Genomic DNA, 18,944 nt, shown 5'->3' on the forward strand with positions numbered 1-18,944 from the left:
AAGATTGTTTTTCCCAGTTGGAACTTTTGATACATCTTCCATAGAAACAATAGGAAGCTGTAGTTTTGGCTTATTGTGTTCAGTAAGTTTCTATGGAATTATGACAAATTATGACCCAGCATTGAATTTCCAGGGCTATAGATTTAGAGTTCTAAGCAACTGAATAAAAATGATACTTTAAACACAGTCTGTAACAGTGATTTTTAATGTAGGTGATCTTTATATCTTAATAATAGCTAACACAAAGCACTTACTGTATGTCAGGCACCTTACTAAGTGCTTTACATATATTCATTTAATTTTTAACAGCAAATCGATGAGGTAGGTATTATTCTTATTTCACAGTTGAAGAAACCAAGGCACGGAGAGATTAAGTAACTTTGTGTGACTAACTTGCCCAAGATCACAGAGCTAATAAGTGGTGGGGTGGAGTTCAAACTAAAGCAGCCATGTTCCAGAGTGTGTGTTCTTAACCATGACACTGTCTTTCCCATAGGCATTTAACGTGTGTTCCTTGTGTGACTTGGAAAGATTAATTTGATAAACTTAATAGATATTTTGCTACAGCTCTAAAAGAAAATATGTGGACATTTATTTTTAGTTTCTGTTGTACTACAGTGTTGGCTAACTGATATCCAAAGTATAGAATCTTAAGAAAATATCACCAAGAAGAAAATATCACCTTGGTGTCTAAATTTGAGGACTAAACAAGTAGTTATACTGGCCATACTGGTCCAGAACTTTGTGCGTTGATTTCTAAAGAAAGTGAATGGTCACTCTTCTTCTCCCCCTTTTCATTTGGTTTCTGGACCTGTCAATTCATATGTTTTGCCAGTTAAAATATTTTGCTAGTGAAAACAGTGTAGTGAAATTGAAAAAAAAATTGCAAACGTGGAATTTACTCTCATCTACCTTTGTACTTTTAGTAATTTTGGTGAAAGGTCTGGCAAAGAGTCAAGCAGTTGTTTTGAAAAAGTTTCAGTTGTAGTATGTTGCTAGTCTTAAAAGCTAAATTATTTGGGGAAGGTAGAAGTAATAAGACCATACGATTTCTCTGAAACTCATGTCTTTGCAGTAATCTTTACTTTTATTTTTATAAATTTATTTATTTTTGGCTGCGTTGGGCCTCCGTTGCTGCGCGCAGTTTTTCTCTAGTTGCAGCGAGTGGGGCTACTCTTCCTTGTGGTGTGCAGACTTCTCATTGCGGTGGCTTCTCTTGCAGAGCACGGGCTCTAAGTGCGCAGGCTCAGTAGTTGTGGCTCGCGGGCTCTAGAACGCAGGTTCAGTAGTTGTGGCGCATAAGCTAAGTTGCTCCGCGTGTGGGATCTTCCAGGACCAGGGCTTGAACCTGTGTCCCCTGCATTGGCAGGCGGATTCTTAACCACTGCACCACCAGGGAAGCCCTGCAGTAATCTTTAAAGCTAAAATGTCTTTAGTTACATATTTTAAATGTGTTCATATAAAATGCTATACAGAAATTAGAAATTACAGAAATCTTTCTGTGCTCTGCTTATTACAGTGACAGTCAATAAGTTTTAGTATTTATGTGAACTAATATTAGTATTGCTATAAAAAATTCGGGGTTTTACATGGGTCATCTTAGGGCAACAGCTTATGTAACCACAGTCTGATAACATAAAGTATTAACTAAGGTCAATATTTTAATAGAAAGATAAAATATCGTAGTTTTTTGTAAATCTTAATATTGTGGGATAAATACTTTTTATAGGTGAGAAATTCATATTTCAAGTGATTTTTTTTTAATTTTAAAACTTTTTAAAATTAAATTAAAAAAAAGTTTCTACCAAGGTCACATAGTTCCTAAGTGAGAGAGATAGAACTCCAACCCAGGTCCTATCTTCAAGCTTTATTACTATACTTAAAAAAAACACTAAAATTCAACCAAAACTAAAATGTCCAACTCTTTGCCTTCAGCAAAACTCTTACCTTATGGATAAAATTGATGCATAGGTCATCATACACAAATAAACATAAAATCATATCTGAAAGGATGTATCAGATGGTTTATGGGTGGTGGCATGATGAGATTAGGAGCAATACATTTTATTTTTTCTTTTAAACTGGTGTGACGTATTTTAAAATAATATTTAGTAAAATCTCTTGGGTTTTGGTTTATAGATAATGGTATTTTAGCTTTTTTAAATAGCTTTTTTCTTGAAGATGAGTAATAAATGCTCATGTTCCAAAATTCAGATGGATCCTTTTAGCAAACAGCTGGAGCCTGTGACCTCATTTTCAGAATAATGTTTTTAAATTAAATAAAATACATAGGACTACAAAGGAAACTAATTATATTGAAGTACAGTAAGGATTAAGTGAGTTAACATGAAACATTAAGGGTGCTGCCTGGCACAGGCAAAGTCCTGTCTTACTGGTGTGAAAAACCTATCTCCTATCTATTTTCTCCAGTCACCTAGTTCTCCTCTCCAAAGCATCCAGTGTTAACCAGTTTTTTTGAGGATTCTTCTTAAAAAAGGCTGTCCAAGAGAACTTTCTGTGATGATGGAAGTGTTCTATATTTGTGCTGACCAATACGGTAGCCACTAGCGGCACTATTGAGCACTTGAAATAAGACTAATCCAACCCAGGAGATGAATTTTAAACTTGTATGAATTGTAATTTTTAATTAATTAAAATTTAATTCCATATGTAGCTAGGGGATACCAAATTGGACAATGTGGCTGTAGAATCTAGACATATCCTGCTGTATACAAACACATGCTGTATTATAACTTTGTAAGGTACAACTGAATATGACAAAGACCAGTTTGGTTGGGCAAGTTATTTTTTAATTTTATTCTAGAAAATGTCTCTCTGTATTTTAGTTTTTAATTTTTTTCTCTCTGTATTTTAAACTTTCAAAGATAATTATTTGGTCTTGTATGGACAATTAAAATTGTCCTAAAATTACAATTGTCCTATGACCTTGTTTTGCTGTTTAAGAAAATGTGTGTGTGAATAGCCCATTGTATACATTGTCCACAACTCAACTTTTGTACAAAAGAGTGTACAATGAAGTCTTCTCAAGCTGATCCCATCCAGGTGGATCACTTCTAGGGGCAACCACCATGGTCAGTTCATATCTTTCTGTAGAGATTTGTATTCAGTTGGCCCCCCATCCATGGATTTCTGTCTGAGGATTCAACCAGCTGTGGATCAAATTTTGGAGAGCTGTCTGTACTATGCCATGTTATATAAGGGACTTGAACATCTATAGATTTTGGTATCTGAGAGGATCCTAGAATCAGTCCCCCACAGATGTCGAGGGACAACTATATATACAAGCAAATATGATTTGCAGTTGACTCTTGAACAACATGGATTTGAACTGCATGGCTCCACTTATACATACACAGATTTTTTTCACTTAATACGTACTAAAGTACTATGTGATCTACAGTTGTTTGAATCTGCAAATGTGGGACCTTGGATGAGGAGGGCTGGCTGTAAAGTTATGTGTGGATTTAAGACTGTGTAGAGGGTCAGTGCTCCTAACTCCTACGTTGTTCATGGGTCAGCTGTATATTCTTTCAAAAAAATAAATGGTAGCCAACTCTGTACACTATTCTGGCACATTGTGTTTTTCACTTAGTAATATATTTTTTAGAGGATTACATGTAAACACAAAGCTTTCACTTTTTTCTGATGGTATGTATTACATGGTTTGGTCTTAAAACATTTTTATTTCTATACTGATGAACATTTGCTAGGGTTCAATTAAGGCATATAAGTATATTCAAGTTTATAATATTCCTGTATAGATTGTAAAAGGGAATGTGATCGTTAATTTGGGGATAAATTATAGTACCGTTTGTGTTTATTGGTGTGGCTATGTGATCCATACCAGATGAGCCAAGGACTAGGTGATAAATTGAACAATTAGAAAGATTGGTAACTACTATTATTATTTGAGAAAGGCAATAGAAAATTTACAGGTATGGAAGATTGTTAGTTATGCCCCCTAAAGAATCATACTTCCCTGTATCCATACCTTTGAGTAGTCTACAGCCCCCCCGTCCCCACTGGGCTTAGCCATGTAACTTGCTTTGGAACCATTTGCTATTTCAGTACTGTGATGAATAACCCTTTACCTGTGTCATTCTACACATGGGGTAGTATATCTGTAAGGTGAATGTTTTGGCAACAAATTGAAAATTAAAAAACTACTGGTCAAATAAAACACTTCTGTGACTCTTGTTGTCCATCATGCTACAATTGTTTTTTTGTTGTTGTTGTTAGAGATCCTCTCTTTTCTAATAGCGAGATGCTTATATGTAGAAAAAATGTGAAATACATTTGTACGTAAGTTTTAGAGTAATAACCTGAAGACCCATGTACCCATCACATAAGACAACATCAGTACCTCATTTTTTTTTCTTAATTTTTATTTATTTTTGGCTGTGTTGGGTCTTTGTTGCTGTGCACGGGCTTTCTCTAGTTGTGGGGAGCAGGGTCTACTCTTTGTTGCAGTGCATGCGGTTCTCATTGCGGTGGCTTCTCTTGTTGTGGAGCATGGGCTCTAGAGTGCAGGCTCAGTAGTTGTGGTGCGCAGGCTCAGTAGTTGTGGCTCACGGGCTTAGTTGCTCTGCGGCATGTGGGATCTTCCCGGACCAGGGCTCGAACCCGTATCCTCTGCATTGGCAGGCAGATTCTTAACCACCGCGCCACCAGGGAAGCCCCAGGACCTCAATCTTATAGTCTTTGATCACATTTTCATTTCTTTGCCTCCTTCCCTACTCACTGTCCTGACTTTCATGTTAGTCATTCCCTTGAATTTTTTTTTTACAGTATAATTATCTTTAGAGTTTAATCTCCAGTGTGTATATCTTTCAGCTAAGTATTTTAGTTTTGAAAAACTAAAAACTTAGATGATGTGTAGGGAAAGCGCGGTATTGCTACTGTTAAAGGTAGGTTCCTAAGATAAGCTGAACACCATTTCTGGGTTGTAGTTTGGCTTCAGCTTCCTGGAATTTTTACTAGAGCCCATCTTGGGAAAACGAGTGGGCAAGATCATGAACATGTTCTGGGAAACAAAGGACTCTACAGTTATCTGCTGGGGCTGTGGTATGGGCCAGGCAGAGCCTTCAGTTAGGAGAGTGGTCTCTTCGAGTGAGCTGCTCTGTATCTTGTTTAAGAATAGGTTAATTCTGGTGTGAAATTCTGAGCTGTTCCAGGGAGCAGGGCACAGAAGGGGAAAAAGGAGCTTTGTTTATATATATATATATATATACATATATATATATGTATATATATATATATATATATATATTTTTTTTTTTTTTTGCGGTACACGGGCCTCTCACTGTTGTGGCCTCTCCCGTTGGGGAGCACAGGCTCTGGACGCACAGGCTCAGCGGCCATGGCTCACGGGCCCAACCACTCCGCAGCATGTGGGATCTTCCCGGACCGGGGCACGAACCCGCGTCCCCTGCATTGGCAGGCGGACTCTCAACCACTGCACCACCAGGGAAGTCCATGTTAACATATTTTTAAGCTGAGTTACGGGTACATAAACGTTCAGGCCAGGGACTTCCCTGGTAGTGCAGTAGTTAAGAATCCGCCTGCCAGTGCAGGGGACACAGGTTTGAGCCCTGGTCTGGGAAGATCCCATATGCTGCGGAGCAACTAAGCCTGTGCACCACAACTACTGAGCCTGTGCTCTAGAGCCCCGCGAGCCACAGCTACTGAGGCCCGTGTGCCTAGAGCCCATGCTCCGCAACAAGAGAAGCACCGCAATGAGGAGCCCGTGCACCACAACGAAGACTCAATGCAGCCATAGATAAATAAATAAATTTTAAAAAATAATAAATTTACAATTTAAAAAATACCAAACAAAAAAAATGTCCAGGCCAGACACATGGCAGTTGTTTTTTAATAAAAGGTACAATAGTAAGCCTCTTGGTCATAACAGCACATGAATGTAGCCTGAATCACATTGCTCCAGTCTAGACCGTTGGCTCTCTATATCTGGTGCACACCTGTCTTTTCTGGATCTCTTTTGACTATGTTCCTTATTTGCTCTCATATGACTTCTGTGTTGCACTCTGTTTGCTGTATCTCTTGTTTTCCTCTTATTTGGTTACTTGTTTCACTTTGGTGGATCACATCTTCCAGAACTTTTTTGAGAAAAGGTACATGAGGGTTATTAAAGATTTTTGAGACTATGCCTATTGAACAATATCATATCTGTAGTTTGGCTGGGTGTAGAATTCTTTTCTTCAGAATTTTGAAGTTCCATGGTCATCTTCTCTTGTAACTGTTGATAACTCAGGAATTATTCTGATGACTCTTATTTTTTTTTTTTAATGTGACCACTTCCCTTCTACTCAGCAGAAATTTATAGAGTCTTTCCTTGTCCCCATTTCACAATGACATGCTCTAGTATGAGTGTTGTCATCTATTGTGCTGGGTACTTATTGGACTTTAATATAGCAACTCCTATCCATCACTTCTGAGATTTATTGGTGATTTTCCTCTCCCATTTCTCTTTGAAACAGTTATTCAGATATTGGATCTACTGCAGTGGTTCGTTAGTGTCTGCGAGCTCTGATGCAGTCTCACTCTCATTTAAATTTTGCTCTCATTTTCCATCTCTTTTTGTTTGGTTTTCTGGGAAATTTATTTTCCAACCTTTTCTGCCTCATAATTTTAATTTCCAGATGTTCTCTCTCTCTGGTCTTCTGAATGTTCATTTTTATAGCTTCCTGTAATTGTGTGCATGCAAAATCTTAACATCCTTTTGAGGATATATATAGGTACATATTTTTAAAGGCATTTTCTATTCCCTGCCTGTCTGTTACCTCCAAATTGCTTATTTTCTTTTTATTCTTGAACTCATGGCAGCAAGCCTAGGGACTTGGAGTAGGGGGAGGGGATGGAGGGATCTAGTTATTTCCTGAACAACTTTCCCTGGATTCTTTTTAATTTACTCCCTTCCTTCACTCCCAGTTCTGAAAGGTGCTGCCAGGAGACTTTTAAGGTGTATATTGATTACTTAGCCGTTTCCATCTACATTCCAGTTCTTTTTTTTCTGCTCTTCCCATGGTTGTGGGCTTTTTTTTTTTTTTTTTTTGGGTAAATTACTATAGTTTTAGTGGGGTTTTGAGAGGGAACAGAATTAGAACCGTTTATTTATTGAAACATTTGAGTGTCTATCATGTGCCATGCACTCTTGAGTGCTTAACCCACCTCTCTCTTAGCCTAAGAGTTCCTGGATTACTGAATATAAAAGAAATAAAGAACTAACACTTATTACCACATTTTAAAAGTAACTTTTTGTTGCATTCTAGTGGTAGTTTTTTTAGCTTTTCTTTAGGCACAAAACGCCAGGAATAATAAACCTAGCAAGTTCTTTGCAGCATTCATATACCCAAATGCCAGAGCCTTCAAGTGCCCAGGAATTATAAACCCTAACAGTTAGTTTGCAGGATTCATAAATAAAAGCAGTACAGCTCTGAGAACTACAGTGGAGGACTTTAATAAGTGAAGAATCACTTAATCACATAATTTGCTTTTGAAAGAGTTAATGTTGGAAAGATGTTAATTTTTCCTGAATTTTATGTGTAAATTCAGTATAAACTGAGTCAAAATGCCAGAATCTTTGCCAGTGGGGTGGGAAGCTACACTTTATTTTTTTGAATTTTTAAATTTAATTTATTTTTTTATACAGCAGGTTCTTATTGGGAAGCTACACTTTATGCTGGGGTTCTCAAGCTGGCCTTAGGGCTGCTTTTGTGTGGCCTGCTAGCTAAGATTTTTTTTTAAAATTTATTTTGGATGCATTGGGTCATGGGCTTCCTCTAGTTGCGGCAGGTGGGGGCTACTCTTCATTGCGGTGCGCACACTTCTCATTGTGGTGGCTTCTCTTGTTTCGGAGCACAGGCTCTAGGCGCGTGGGCTTCAGTCATTGTGGCACGCGGGTTCAGTAGTTGTGGTTCGCGGGCTCAGTAGTTGTGGTTTGCGGGCTCTAGAGCGCAGGCTCAGTAGTTGTGGTGCACAGGCTTAGTTGCACCACGGCATTTGGGATCTTCCCGGACCAGGGATCGAACCAGTGTCCCTGCATTGGCAGGTGGATTCTTAACCACTGTGCCACCTGGGATGTCCCAAGAATGGTTTTTATTCCAAAAAGTAAAACAAAACAATGAGTAAGTGATAGAAGTTTACCAGCCTAAAATATTTTACTCTCTGGCCCTTTAGAGAAAAAGTTTGCAAGTTTATTTGAAAGAATAAACAAATGAGAATTAGCAGTAAATTTTTGAAAAGGAGGAGAAAAGGGGAATGGAGAATTTGCCTTACATGGAGAAAAAAACATTATTCAACAAAGGTAACTTATAAAAATGTGATATTGGTGCAAGTGGGGACTGACATCTTTGGAACAGACTGAACAGTCCAGGAGTAGAGTCTCTGTATATTTGGGCTTCAGTATAATTTTGTTACAATAAATTGGGAACATTCAGGTCTGTATGAAGAAAAAATAATCTGCAATCCCAACGACATGTTCTCTGGTTAATATTTTGCTTTACTTGTTTGTGGATTCTTTTTTCTCACCATGTCTCTCTTTGTGTCTATTTCTTTTCCTTTGACTTTTTTAGAGCCATTTTAGGTTCACTACAAAATAGAAAGGAGGGTACAAAGCGTTCTGATATACCTCCTGCCCCAACATCCACAGTGTCCCCCACAATCAACATTCCACACCAGAGGGGTACATTTGTTACACTGGATGAACCTGCATTGACATGTCATTATCACCCGAAGTCTGTACATTACATCACGACTCACTCTTGGTGTTGTATATTCTGTAGGTTTGGACACATGTGGAATAACACAGTTAGCATTATAGGTTTCATACAGAGTACTTTCACTGCCTAAAAATCTTCTGTCTGTTCATCCCTCTTCCTCCCTAACCCCCAGCAAGCACTAATCTTTTTGCTGTCCCTGTAGTTTTGTCTTTTCCAGAAATATAGTTCTTATCATATAGTTATCATACAGTCTATAGTTTCTTTTTTTAAAATATTTTATTTTTTATATATTTATTTTATTTTTCTATATATTTCTTTGGCTGTGTTGGGTCTTCGTTGCTGCCTGTGGGCTTTCTCTAGTTGTGGCGAGTGGGGGCTACTCTTCGTTGTGGTGCGCGGGCCTCTCATTGTGTTGGCTTCCCTTGTTGCAGAGCACGGGCTCTAGGCACGTGGGCTTCAGTAGTTGTGGCACGTGGACTCAGTAGTTGTGGTGCACAGGCTTAGTTGCTCCGTGGCATGTGGGATCTTCCCAGAGCAGGGCTCAAACCTGTGTCCCCTGCATTAGCAGGTGGATTCTTAACCACTGCCCCACCAGGGAAGCCCAGTAGATAGCCTCTTAAGCCTCCTTTCATTTAGTAATATGCATTTAAGATTCCTCCATGTCTTTTCACAGCTTGTTAGCTTATTTCTTAGTGCAGAATAATATTCCATTGTCTGGATGTACCACGTTTATTTGGGACTGGTTAAATTAAAAATAAAGTGCCCTCCCCCACAAAAGTAAAGTTCTCATTATTCAGTCCTGACATCTTTTTTCTACTTTTATGTTAACATTTTTAAATGATTTTCCAAACATCACTTCTAGTGCCTATATTATAAACACCATGATTTATCTGTTACCTTTTGGTCGTATTTTTTAATATATATATTGCCTCTAGTTTTCCTTCCTGATATAAAATATATAAAGCGTTTATTGTCCTGACAGTTCCTTTGAAGAAATCTCTTAAAAGTATAACTGGGTTAAAGAATATAGAAGTTTTTATTTTTGGAAGTTTGGATGGTTCATTAACTTAAGTGAAAGGATATAGTCATACTCTATAAACCTGGGGACATTTGAAACAGTGACTGTAGTACCTGGTTTTCTAATTTTTAAAGAAATATTGGTGGATTTCTTTTTTTTTTTTTTTTTTTTTTTTTTTTGCGGTACGCGGGCCTCTCACTGTTGTGGTCTTTCCCATTGCGGAGCACAGGCTCTGGACGCGCGGGCTTAGCGGCCATGGCTTACGGTCCCAGCCGCTCTGCAGCATGTGGGATCTTCCCGGACTGGGGCACAAACCCGTGTCCCCAGCATCGGCAGGCGGACTCTCAACCACTGCGCCACCAGGGAAGCCCGATTGATTTCTTTTGAAAAATGGTTTAAATACTTGGAGAATAAAAGGATAAATCTAATTTTCTTATTAAACCATAGTTTACATTGAAATTTTAACTTTTAACATTACAGAACTTTAAAAAAACTAACACATGGAATTTAAAAAGAATTAAACTGCTTATTTGTTTAGCTGACATGTTAAAATTGACTTTAAAAAATATTTATTTTTTTAATTGTTTGATTGCACTGGGTCTTAGTTGTGGCAGGCGGGCTCCTTAGTTGTGGCATGTGAACTCTTAGTTGTGGCATGCATGTGGGATCTAGTTCCCTGACCAGGGATTGAACCTGGGCCCCCTGCATTGGGACCGTGGAGTCTTAACCACTGTGCCACCAGGGAAGTCCCTAAAATTGATTTTTTTAAACTAATATTTAACCAGTATCATTAAATTTTAGTTATGCTTTTCAAAGTTTTAAAAGGAATAAACTTTAAAAGAAGCAGCAGTTAAATTCTTTAAAATGTTTGCCTTTCAAATTGTAATTATAAATCTTTAAAGAATGAATGAAATAGAAATCATCATGTTACGGGAACCAATATAATTTTGTGCAATGTAAATGTTTGTCCTAACATCATTTTAATGTTATTTTGAAGCACTAATTTTTACTTTTGTATAATGTTCAACTTATATAAATTTCTCCTTAGTTATTTAAAAAATGTGAATCTTCTGGTAGCCTTTGGTTTAAGTAGTATTGACATTTAAATTGTATTGTTAACCTCATCATTCTTGATCATACATGTTTGTTATTTCTTATGTCTCTGTCACACTTCCTGAATTTGTAGTCTTGCCCTAAGCTACATTAAGATGTGCAGAGTAATTTGGTTGACAGACATTAGTGTTCCTTTAGGAATTAGTTTATTTTAAATGTAACAAGATGCCTACAAGTCTTTCTAGTTTTAAAATTATATTCTAAAAGATAAGAAATTCAAATGTGACCTATAGGAATTTTTTTATTAGGAGAATGTGGTTAAGTGTAATTTGCTGACTATCCAGAAATACAAATTTTTAGCTGTAGCATAGCAAATTTAACTCTGTTCACTTAAAAGTCTAGGGCTAGTCGTCAGTTTTAGTCAGATAATTACATTATTATTACTTAAATAATAAATTGAACAGCTATTAAATTTTGTACTAATTTTTAGACACAACACAATTTGTGCAGATGGTCAAAGCTCTTCCCTCTGTACCTCAGCTTTCAATATTATTGTTTAGGTGTCATATTATATTAGTAAAAAGGAATGTTAAAAAGTACTGTCTTGAATCAGAATTGATATATGGGATCTCACAGTCCTTTACATGAAAAATAAATTCTCCATTTGAGCAGTGTTCTAAACTTAAAAGGTTTGTATTTTGCTGAATCTACATATGTTGTTTATCTACTTCGGCTTTTTAGTTTATGGCGCAAAGGTCACCAATTTGATCCTTTATTACAGACAAGGAAGAAGACCTGCAAAATCCACAGCTGCACTTTTCCTGATGAGTGATGCCAGATTAGCTGGTATTCCTTTACTATAGGTATATTTGAAAACTGACACTGAAAACAGTTGCTTTAATTATTTGTGATAATTTTCACTGTTTACACCAGATTTTTTTTTCATTCCTTACAAGGCAGGTGGTGAGGCTTTATTTGTTTTTGTGTACTAGTTAATTAATTATACTAATTTACATATGGGAGAGTGCTGGGGGAAATGTATCTTTACTAAAAAGAGACCTGGGAACTGAATGTTTGGATACTAAAAGGAAGAGTAAAGTATCCTGAAGTCTATTTACATATGTTGTATTAAAAAATAATCTTAGAGTTAATTATTTGTATCCATAAAAGGTAGCTTTTATATATGCTTACCTGTATTTCTAAGATATTTTGATCACATAGGCATTTAGTACACTGTCTTGCATAATATAAAATCAGTATAATCAATCATTGGTATTTACTTGCTTTTTCCCCTAGTAGTGGGATTGTGTGTGTGTGTGTTTGAAGAGTGAAGTGTACCATTCATGCCTTTCTTCTAATTTATTGGCAGTGGCATGGACTTGGAAGATAGTGAAAGTGTTGAGCCTGAGGCTGTGGTACAAAGCATAGTACATACTGTAGGGTTATGCTGCCTGGAAAGAGTACCTTGGTAACAATATATAATTTATTATCCAATTTTGGGCACTTGTGAGAGTGAACCAGGGTTTTAGTAATAATAGTTATGCTGAAACGACAAACAGGTAAAATTTGGACACATAGTATCCCTAGCTATGAATCTTGACAGTCCTGCAATAAAATGTAGAATATAGATAAGACTTGTTAACTTCCCAGGGCTTAAATTTGAAGAGTGGAGAGAGTAGTAGTTTCACAGTATTGTGAAGATTGAATATACTGAATAACGTATATAAAAATATGCAGCCCGTTGCTTGTTAGTAAATGCTTAGTAAATGTTACCTATCAAGTAAAAACTCATAGTTTGGTAGAAGTGTGAGGACTGGTGTTAACCACTTTAAAAATCATAAAACACTACCATCTTTTCCTGTTCTTACTTTGCTCACCCTTCTGTTCATTATTTCATATCTTTATTTAATGCCTTTAGTTTACTGAAATGTTGGGTTAGTAACTGGTAGAGATAATTGTAGCTGCCTTGGCCATAATAGCATTTACATTTTTATTAAAGCCACAAATGGTCTTTGCCATTCAGCTAAAAAATAGTGAAGCAAGGAAGGGGAAATATAAGGAAGCGCTACTGGAGATGGGTTACCAATAATATTGTTATCTGTTATTTGGTACTATGGTGTTTTGCCCCACCAAACCATATATCTGTGAATGGCAGAGTTGGGATTCCAACCTGGGTAACATGGCTCCAGAGTGTGTAATCTAAACCAGTGTCTCTCATACTTTGGTAGAAAACTAGTTTGTTTTGTTTTTAAACAATTTCCAATCTAATGTTTTGTAAAATAATAACAATAGGATAAAGAGATGAAAAAAGGCATACAAAATGTAAGCCTGAATTTTATATTATTAGTTTGAACAAACATAAATATACTGTCAAATTACCATAAAATTTCTAAATGTTTACTTTCCATTTCTATACTTAACTTGGTTGTAGACTAGAACCTGCAGAAGGTCTGATTTTGAGTGCTTTAAACCATTTTTAGTGCCAGGGAACTATTGATATTTGTGTACTTTTTTGTTTTTGGCTGTGGTGTGCCGCTTGCCAGATCTCAGTTCCCCAACCAGGGATTGAACCCGGGTCAAGGCAGTGAAAGCCCAGAATCTTAACCACTAGGCCACCAGGGAGCTCCCAGTATTTGTGCATTTCAAATGAAGCCTTAGGTGATTGGTTGTCATGAGGGGAAGGCTCCTTATATTTCTACAAGAGATAGTTTGTGTGTTAGGGCCAAGGGTTGCTAAGAAATCTTGAATGTTCATAGCCATGGAAAAAGTGCACCTTGGTTTTGGAATTTAAGCAGTGTAGATTTGAACATGGCTAGAAGGAATCTAAATTTTGTAGTCAGATTAGAGAAAACCCCACAGAACTGATGCTAGGTCCGGGAAATATCTAGCTTTATACTCTTAAGATTGTACCACATGGTTAATAATTGTGACTGATACATTTGCTGATTTTTGCAGAATGCAGTAAAACTGCTTGAAATTTTTTGCAGCTAATTGTTAGACTTGTCCCACCCTTGCTCGACTTTATTTCTTCCCCTTCAACTTTACTTTCTTCTATTGGTGTGACAGCTGCTTAGCCCTGGGACCACGAAATTATACTGTACATTAAAACATTTTTTTTAATTGAGATTCAGTTTATTTACAGCGTTGTGTTAGATTCTGGTGTACAGCACAGTGATTCAGTTTAATATATGTATGTATGTACTTCTCCATACTCTTTTCCATTATAGATTATTACAAGATATTAAATATAGTTCCCTGTGCTATACAGTAGGACCTTGTTGTTTATCTGTTTTATGTCTAGTAGTTTGTATTTGCTAATCGCAAGCTCTTAATTTATTCTCCCCCTCCATACAATTTTATTTGAATCTCATAAACTCAGCAAATCCAAAACCAGGTTTAATAACTTGTACTTAAACTGGTTGTCTCTTCTATTCCCTTACTTGTTATTTGTACTTAATCACTTTGACCTGTTAATTAGTGGCTTCCATTGCTTACATGTGGAAAGGTACAGTTTTAGCCTGACCTTTGAGGCCTTTTACAGTCTTGCTCCAGCCTACCATTCTAGCTCTATCTTTGGTTTCATGAACCCTCACTTTCAGACTCCCTGGTTCATTACTGTCTTCTAGGTAAAACACTGTACCATCTCATGGCTTTACTCGCCATTCTACCCACTTGAAAAACAGTGGTTTTTCACTTGCAGATTGTTTTCTAGGTTAAAATTGTATTTGATTACTTTGAAAGTAGTCATAGTCTTTTTTTTTTAATTAATCTTTTTCTCAATTCACTTTTTCAAAAAATATATTTATTTGTTTATTTTTGGCTGCGTTGGGTCTTCATTGCTGTGCGCAGGCTTTCTCTAGTTGTGGCAATCGGGGGCCTATTCTTTGTTGCGGTGTGCGGGCTTCTCCTTGTGGTGGCTTGAGAGTAGCCATAGTCTTTTAAAGTAGCCTTTCCTGGTTTGGGTAATTTTCGAACCTAGAAGTATTGATAAAACATGGATATTTAAAAAGTAATTTCCAAAGAAAATTGCTTATGGGGGAGACCACCAAGCTGAGAGAGTAGGTAGAGGGATGTTGTGGGACTTTCCAGTAGAGAATTTTGTTTTTAAACTGGATGTAGGGAATTCCCTGGTGGTCCAGTGGTTAGGACTCTGTGATTTCACTGTGGAGGGCAGTGGTTCAATCCCTGGTCGGGGACTGAAATCCCGCAAGTCGCCTGGCGTGGCCAAAACAAAAAACAAAAAACTGACTGTAAATTTAAAACTATTTTACTGTCTGCTCTGTAGGAAGCAACCATAAAAATGACAAGTTTGTAAAAAGTTCCCATATAATGTGATAACCTTGTTTATTGCTTCTTTGATGATCTCATATAATTAAAAAATATCTAATTAAATCCATTTTAAACATATCCCGTGAAAACACCTGTTAAGGGTTTTTAGGGAGAATTTTGTGAAGTTGGTGCTACAAGTATCCCATAGTACTCCTCTTCCAACCTGTTTTTTGGTGATCCTAAGTCTTAGATACCTAACTAGTTAGTAGGCTTACAAAGAATTTTAAGAGGAGATATAATTTCAAAATACTTTAATTTTATTTTTAAAGTCAATTTATATTAAAAGTACTTAGCAGGGCTTCCCTCGTGGCACAGTGGTTAAGAATCCTCCTGTCAGTGCAGGGGACACTGTTCAAGCCTGGTCTGGGAAGATCCCACGTGCTACAGAGCAACTAAGCCCATGTGTCACAACTGCTGAGCCTGTGCTCTAGAGCCCACAAGCCACAACTACTGAGCCTGTTTGCTACAACTACTGAAGCCCGCACACCTAGAGCCCGTGCTCCGCAACAACAGAAGCCCACTTGCCACAGCAAAGAGTAGCGCCCGCTCGCCGCAACTAGAGAAAGCCTGCGTGCAGCAACGAAGACTCAATGCAGCCAAAAGTAAATAAATATTTAGCAAATTAAGACAAATAATGAATAATTTGAACATCTGTTATAGTTAATTGAGGTTTATGCTTAACTCGGGATTGACCTGAAAGTTTTGGTTTTTTGCCACACCGAGCGGTTTGCGGGGGACTTTAGCTCTCGGACCAGGGATTGAACCCAGGCCATAGCAATAAACGTGCCAAGTCCTAACCACTAGACTGTCAGAGAATTCCTTTCTAGCGTTCTTTTAAAAATGTATTTCATCATTCTTATTTGGCATATGTCCATAATTATAAGTCATTTTTGATCAAAGAATTTTATTTGTTTGGCTAAACCAGGTCTTAGTTGTGGCACACAGGATCTTTGATGCGGCGTGAGGGATCTTTCGTTGTGGCATGTGGGATCTAGTTCCTTGACTAGGGATTGAACCCAGGCCCCCTGCATTGGGAGCGTGGAGTCTTAACCACTGCACCACCAGGGAAATCCCTGATCGAATAATTTAATATAGCACGGCCATCATTCTGGATATTACTTCTCATTGTATATACTACCATGGATTCAAAAGGTATAGGGGGGCTTCCCTGGTGGCGCAGTGGTTGAGAGTCTGCCTGCCGATGCAGGGGACGCGGGTTCGTGCCCCGGTCCGGGAAGATCCCACATGCCACGGAGCAGCTGGGCCCGTGAGCCATGACCGCTGAGCCTGCGCGTCCGGAGCCTGTGCTCCGCAACGGGAGAGGCCACAACAGCGAGAGGCCTGCGTACTGCAAAAAAAAAAAAAAAAAGGTATGGGGGATTGGAATTTCCCCATAGAATAGACCACCCCCATAGAATTAATCTGAAAGTTTAAAATAACATCCTACATGGCTATTACTTTTGTTTTGCTTTATCTAAGTTGAAAATAAGAAAAAAAGCATCCTGATTATTTCAGAGTTAAGAGATTTTAAACAAAAAAATAAAACAAGTTGAAAGAAATGACAGGAAATGATTTTATAATAAGACGTGTCTGAGTAGTCTCAAACAAAAATAATGTTTTCCTTTGCAATAATTTGCAACATAATTGCAAACTCAAGAAGCTTACAGAGTGGCAGACTTCTCAGGTTGTGCAGTGGTTAAGAATCCAGTGGTTAAGAATCTGCCTGTCAATGCAGGGAACACGGGTTCGAGCCCTGGTCTGGGAAGATCCCACATGCCGCGGAGCAACTAGGTCCGTGCACCACAACTACTGAGCCTGCGCTCTAGAGCCCACAAGCCACAACTACTGAGCCCATGTGCCACAACTACTGAAGCCCATGTGCCTAGAGCTCGTGCTCTGCAACAAGAGAAGGCACTGCAATGAGAAGCCTGCGCACCGCAATGAAGAGTAGCGCTCCGCCTAGAGAAAAGTCCATGCGCAGCAGCGAAGACCCAACACAGCCAAAAATATAAATTTTTTTTTTTTTTAAAGTTTACAGGGTGGGGACTTCTCTAGCAGTCCAGTGGTTAAGACTTCGCCTCCCAATGCAGGGGGTGCGGGTTCGATCCCTGGTCGGGGAGCTAAAATCCCACATGCCCCAGGGCACCTAAGCCCACATGCCACAGCTAGAGAGAAGCCCGCACAGTGCAACGAAAGATCCTGCGTGCTGCAACTAAGACTCAATATAGCCAAAAAATAAATATTAAAAAGTACATGCATTAAAAAAATTTCTGTTGATTATGAATGGATTGTTGTGATAAGTATATGACCATAGCAAAATACGACCTGAGAAAATTTGTATTGAGAAAATATGCCCTTTTAATACATGGTTTTTAATATTAATGTTTTCATAAGTAATTTCCATCATGAAAATGATTCTGAATCTTACTAGATTTGGTCTGTGCCATGTGAATGAGTATTTTTGTAGAGTATTTGAGTATTTTTTATTCTGTCATGGAAACAATTGGCTATTAATCACTTTTGCTTTATTAAGAGGAATTAAGAAATTCAAATAAGTTTAAAAATTTAAACATCTATTAAACTGTAGATAATAATTTAAAAGGCCAAAAAAGATGGGAATTCCTGGCAGTCCAGTGGTTAGGACTCTGCGCATGCCACTGCAGGGGGCACAGGTTCAATTCCTGGTTAGGGAACTAAGATCCCGCATGCCTCACGGTGTGGCCAAGGGAAAAAAAAAAATCTAAAAAAGAAACATCAATACTACACTTATATTAAAAAAGGGCTTCAAATACTGAAAAGATTGTTTATGGTTAATAAACATTTTTTTCAGTGTTTTAGAGCATTTGTCTTAATCTAGCACGTTTATATAATATTAAAAGCAAAGACTGTAAGTTTTTAAACTAGTATACTTATACATCTACACAATCATTTAAAGATGAGTAGCTATATTTATTTTAGTTACAGGAAAAACCCCAAATTATATATTATTAATATAAAGGCTAATATTTCAGCTAATGTAGAATGTAAAATTCAAAGGAATGCTTTTTAAGGAAGTGAACATATTTTTTTCTGAGTTATTACCTGCTTTTAGTTCTTATATATCCAGAGACTTTTGATACCATCTAAGCGTTCCACCATTCTCCTAATGGTGAAAAGAGTAGAATAAGAGAAAAGAAAGGAAAGTACTAAAGGAGTTAGGAAGTGACATTTTGTACCCTATGAAACTTGTAATTACTCATACTGTGATTGTCTTTTACATGCTGCTGAGGTAAAAGGTGTAAATAAGTGCTGTGAAAGTACGGTTTGTAATGAGGATTGTAAACTTATGAGTATGTTTTACTTATCATTTGTCTTTTTTTTTTTTTAAAGATGGTAGCCAATTCTTTTAAATTTTATTTATTTACTTTTTGGCTGCGTTGGGTTTTTGTTGCTGCGCGCGGGCTTTCTCTAGTTGTGGTGAACGGGGACTACTCTTCGTTGCAGTGCACGGGCTTCTCACTGCAGTGGCTTCTCTTGTTGCAGAGCATGGGCTCTAGGTGCGCAGGCTTCAGTAGTTGTGGCACATGGGCTCAGTAGTTGTGGCTTGCAGGCTCTAGAGCTCAGGCTCAGCAGTTGTGGTGCACGGACCTAGTTGCTTCGCAGCATGTGGGATCTTCCCGGACCAGGACTCGAACCTGTGTGGCCTGCATTGGCAGGCAGATTCTTAACCACTGTGCCACCAGGGAAGCCCTGTCTTTTAATTTAGGTAAATAAGAGAATTTGCAGTATTTCTTAAGTTTGGGAGG

The 18,944-nt window shown here is 37.8% G+C and overlaps 1 protein-coding gene across 5 annotated transcripts in view; it reads left to right on the forward strand.

The window, feature by feature from the left end:
* The window catches only part of EIF4E (eukaryotic translation initiation factor 4E), a 48,755-nt gene that overhangs the window by 6,014 nt on the left and 23,797 nt on the right, over positions 1-18,944 (forward strand). Inside the window, exon 1 of one of the 5 annotated variants that reach the window (XM_022582404.2) lies at positions 5,566-15,761. The exons of the other annotated variants lie outside the window; for them this stretch is intronic. Coding sequence (XP_022438112.1) covers positions 15,750-15,761 — 12 coding nt within the window. The 5' untranslated portion in view covers positions 5,566-15,749. Of the gene's footprint in view, positions 1-5,565; positions 15,762-18,944 lie in introns of those variants that run through there. 5 annotated transcript variants of the gene reach the window in all.

The sequence above is a fragment of the Delphinapterus leucas genome, chromosome 5 (genome assembly GCF_059928025.1).
Source record: "Delphinapterus leucas isolate spDelLeu-1000000601 "Yukka" chromosome 5, BTC_Dleu_Yukka2, whole genome shotgun sequence".
Classification (NCBI taxonomy): Eukaryota; Metazoa; Chordata; class Mammalia; order Artiodactyla; family Monodontidae; genus Delphinapterus; species Delphinapterus leucas.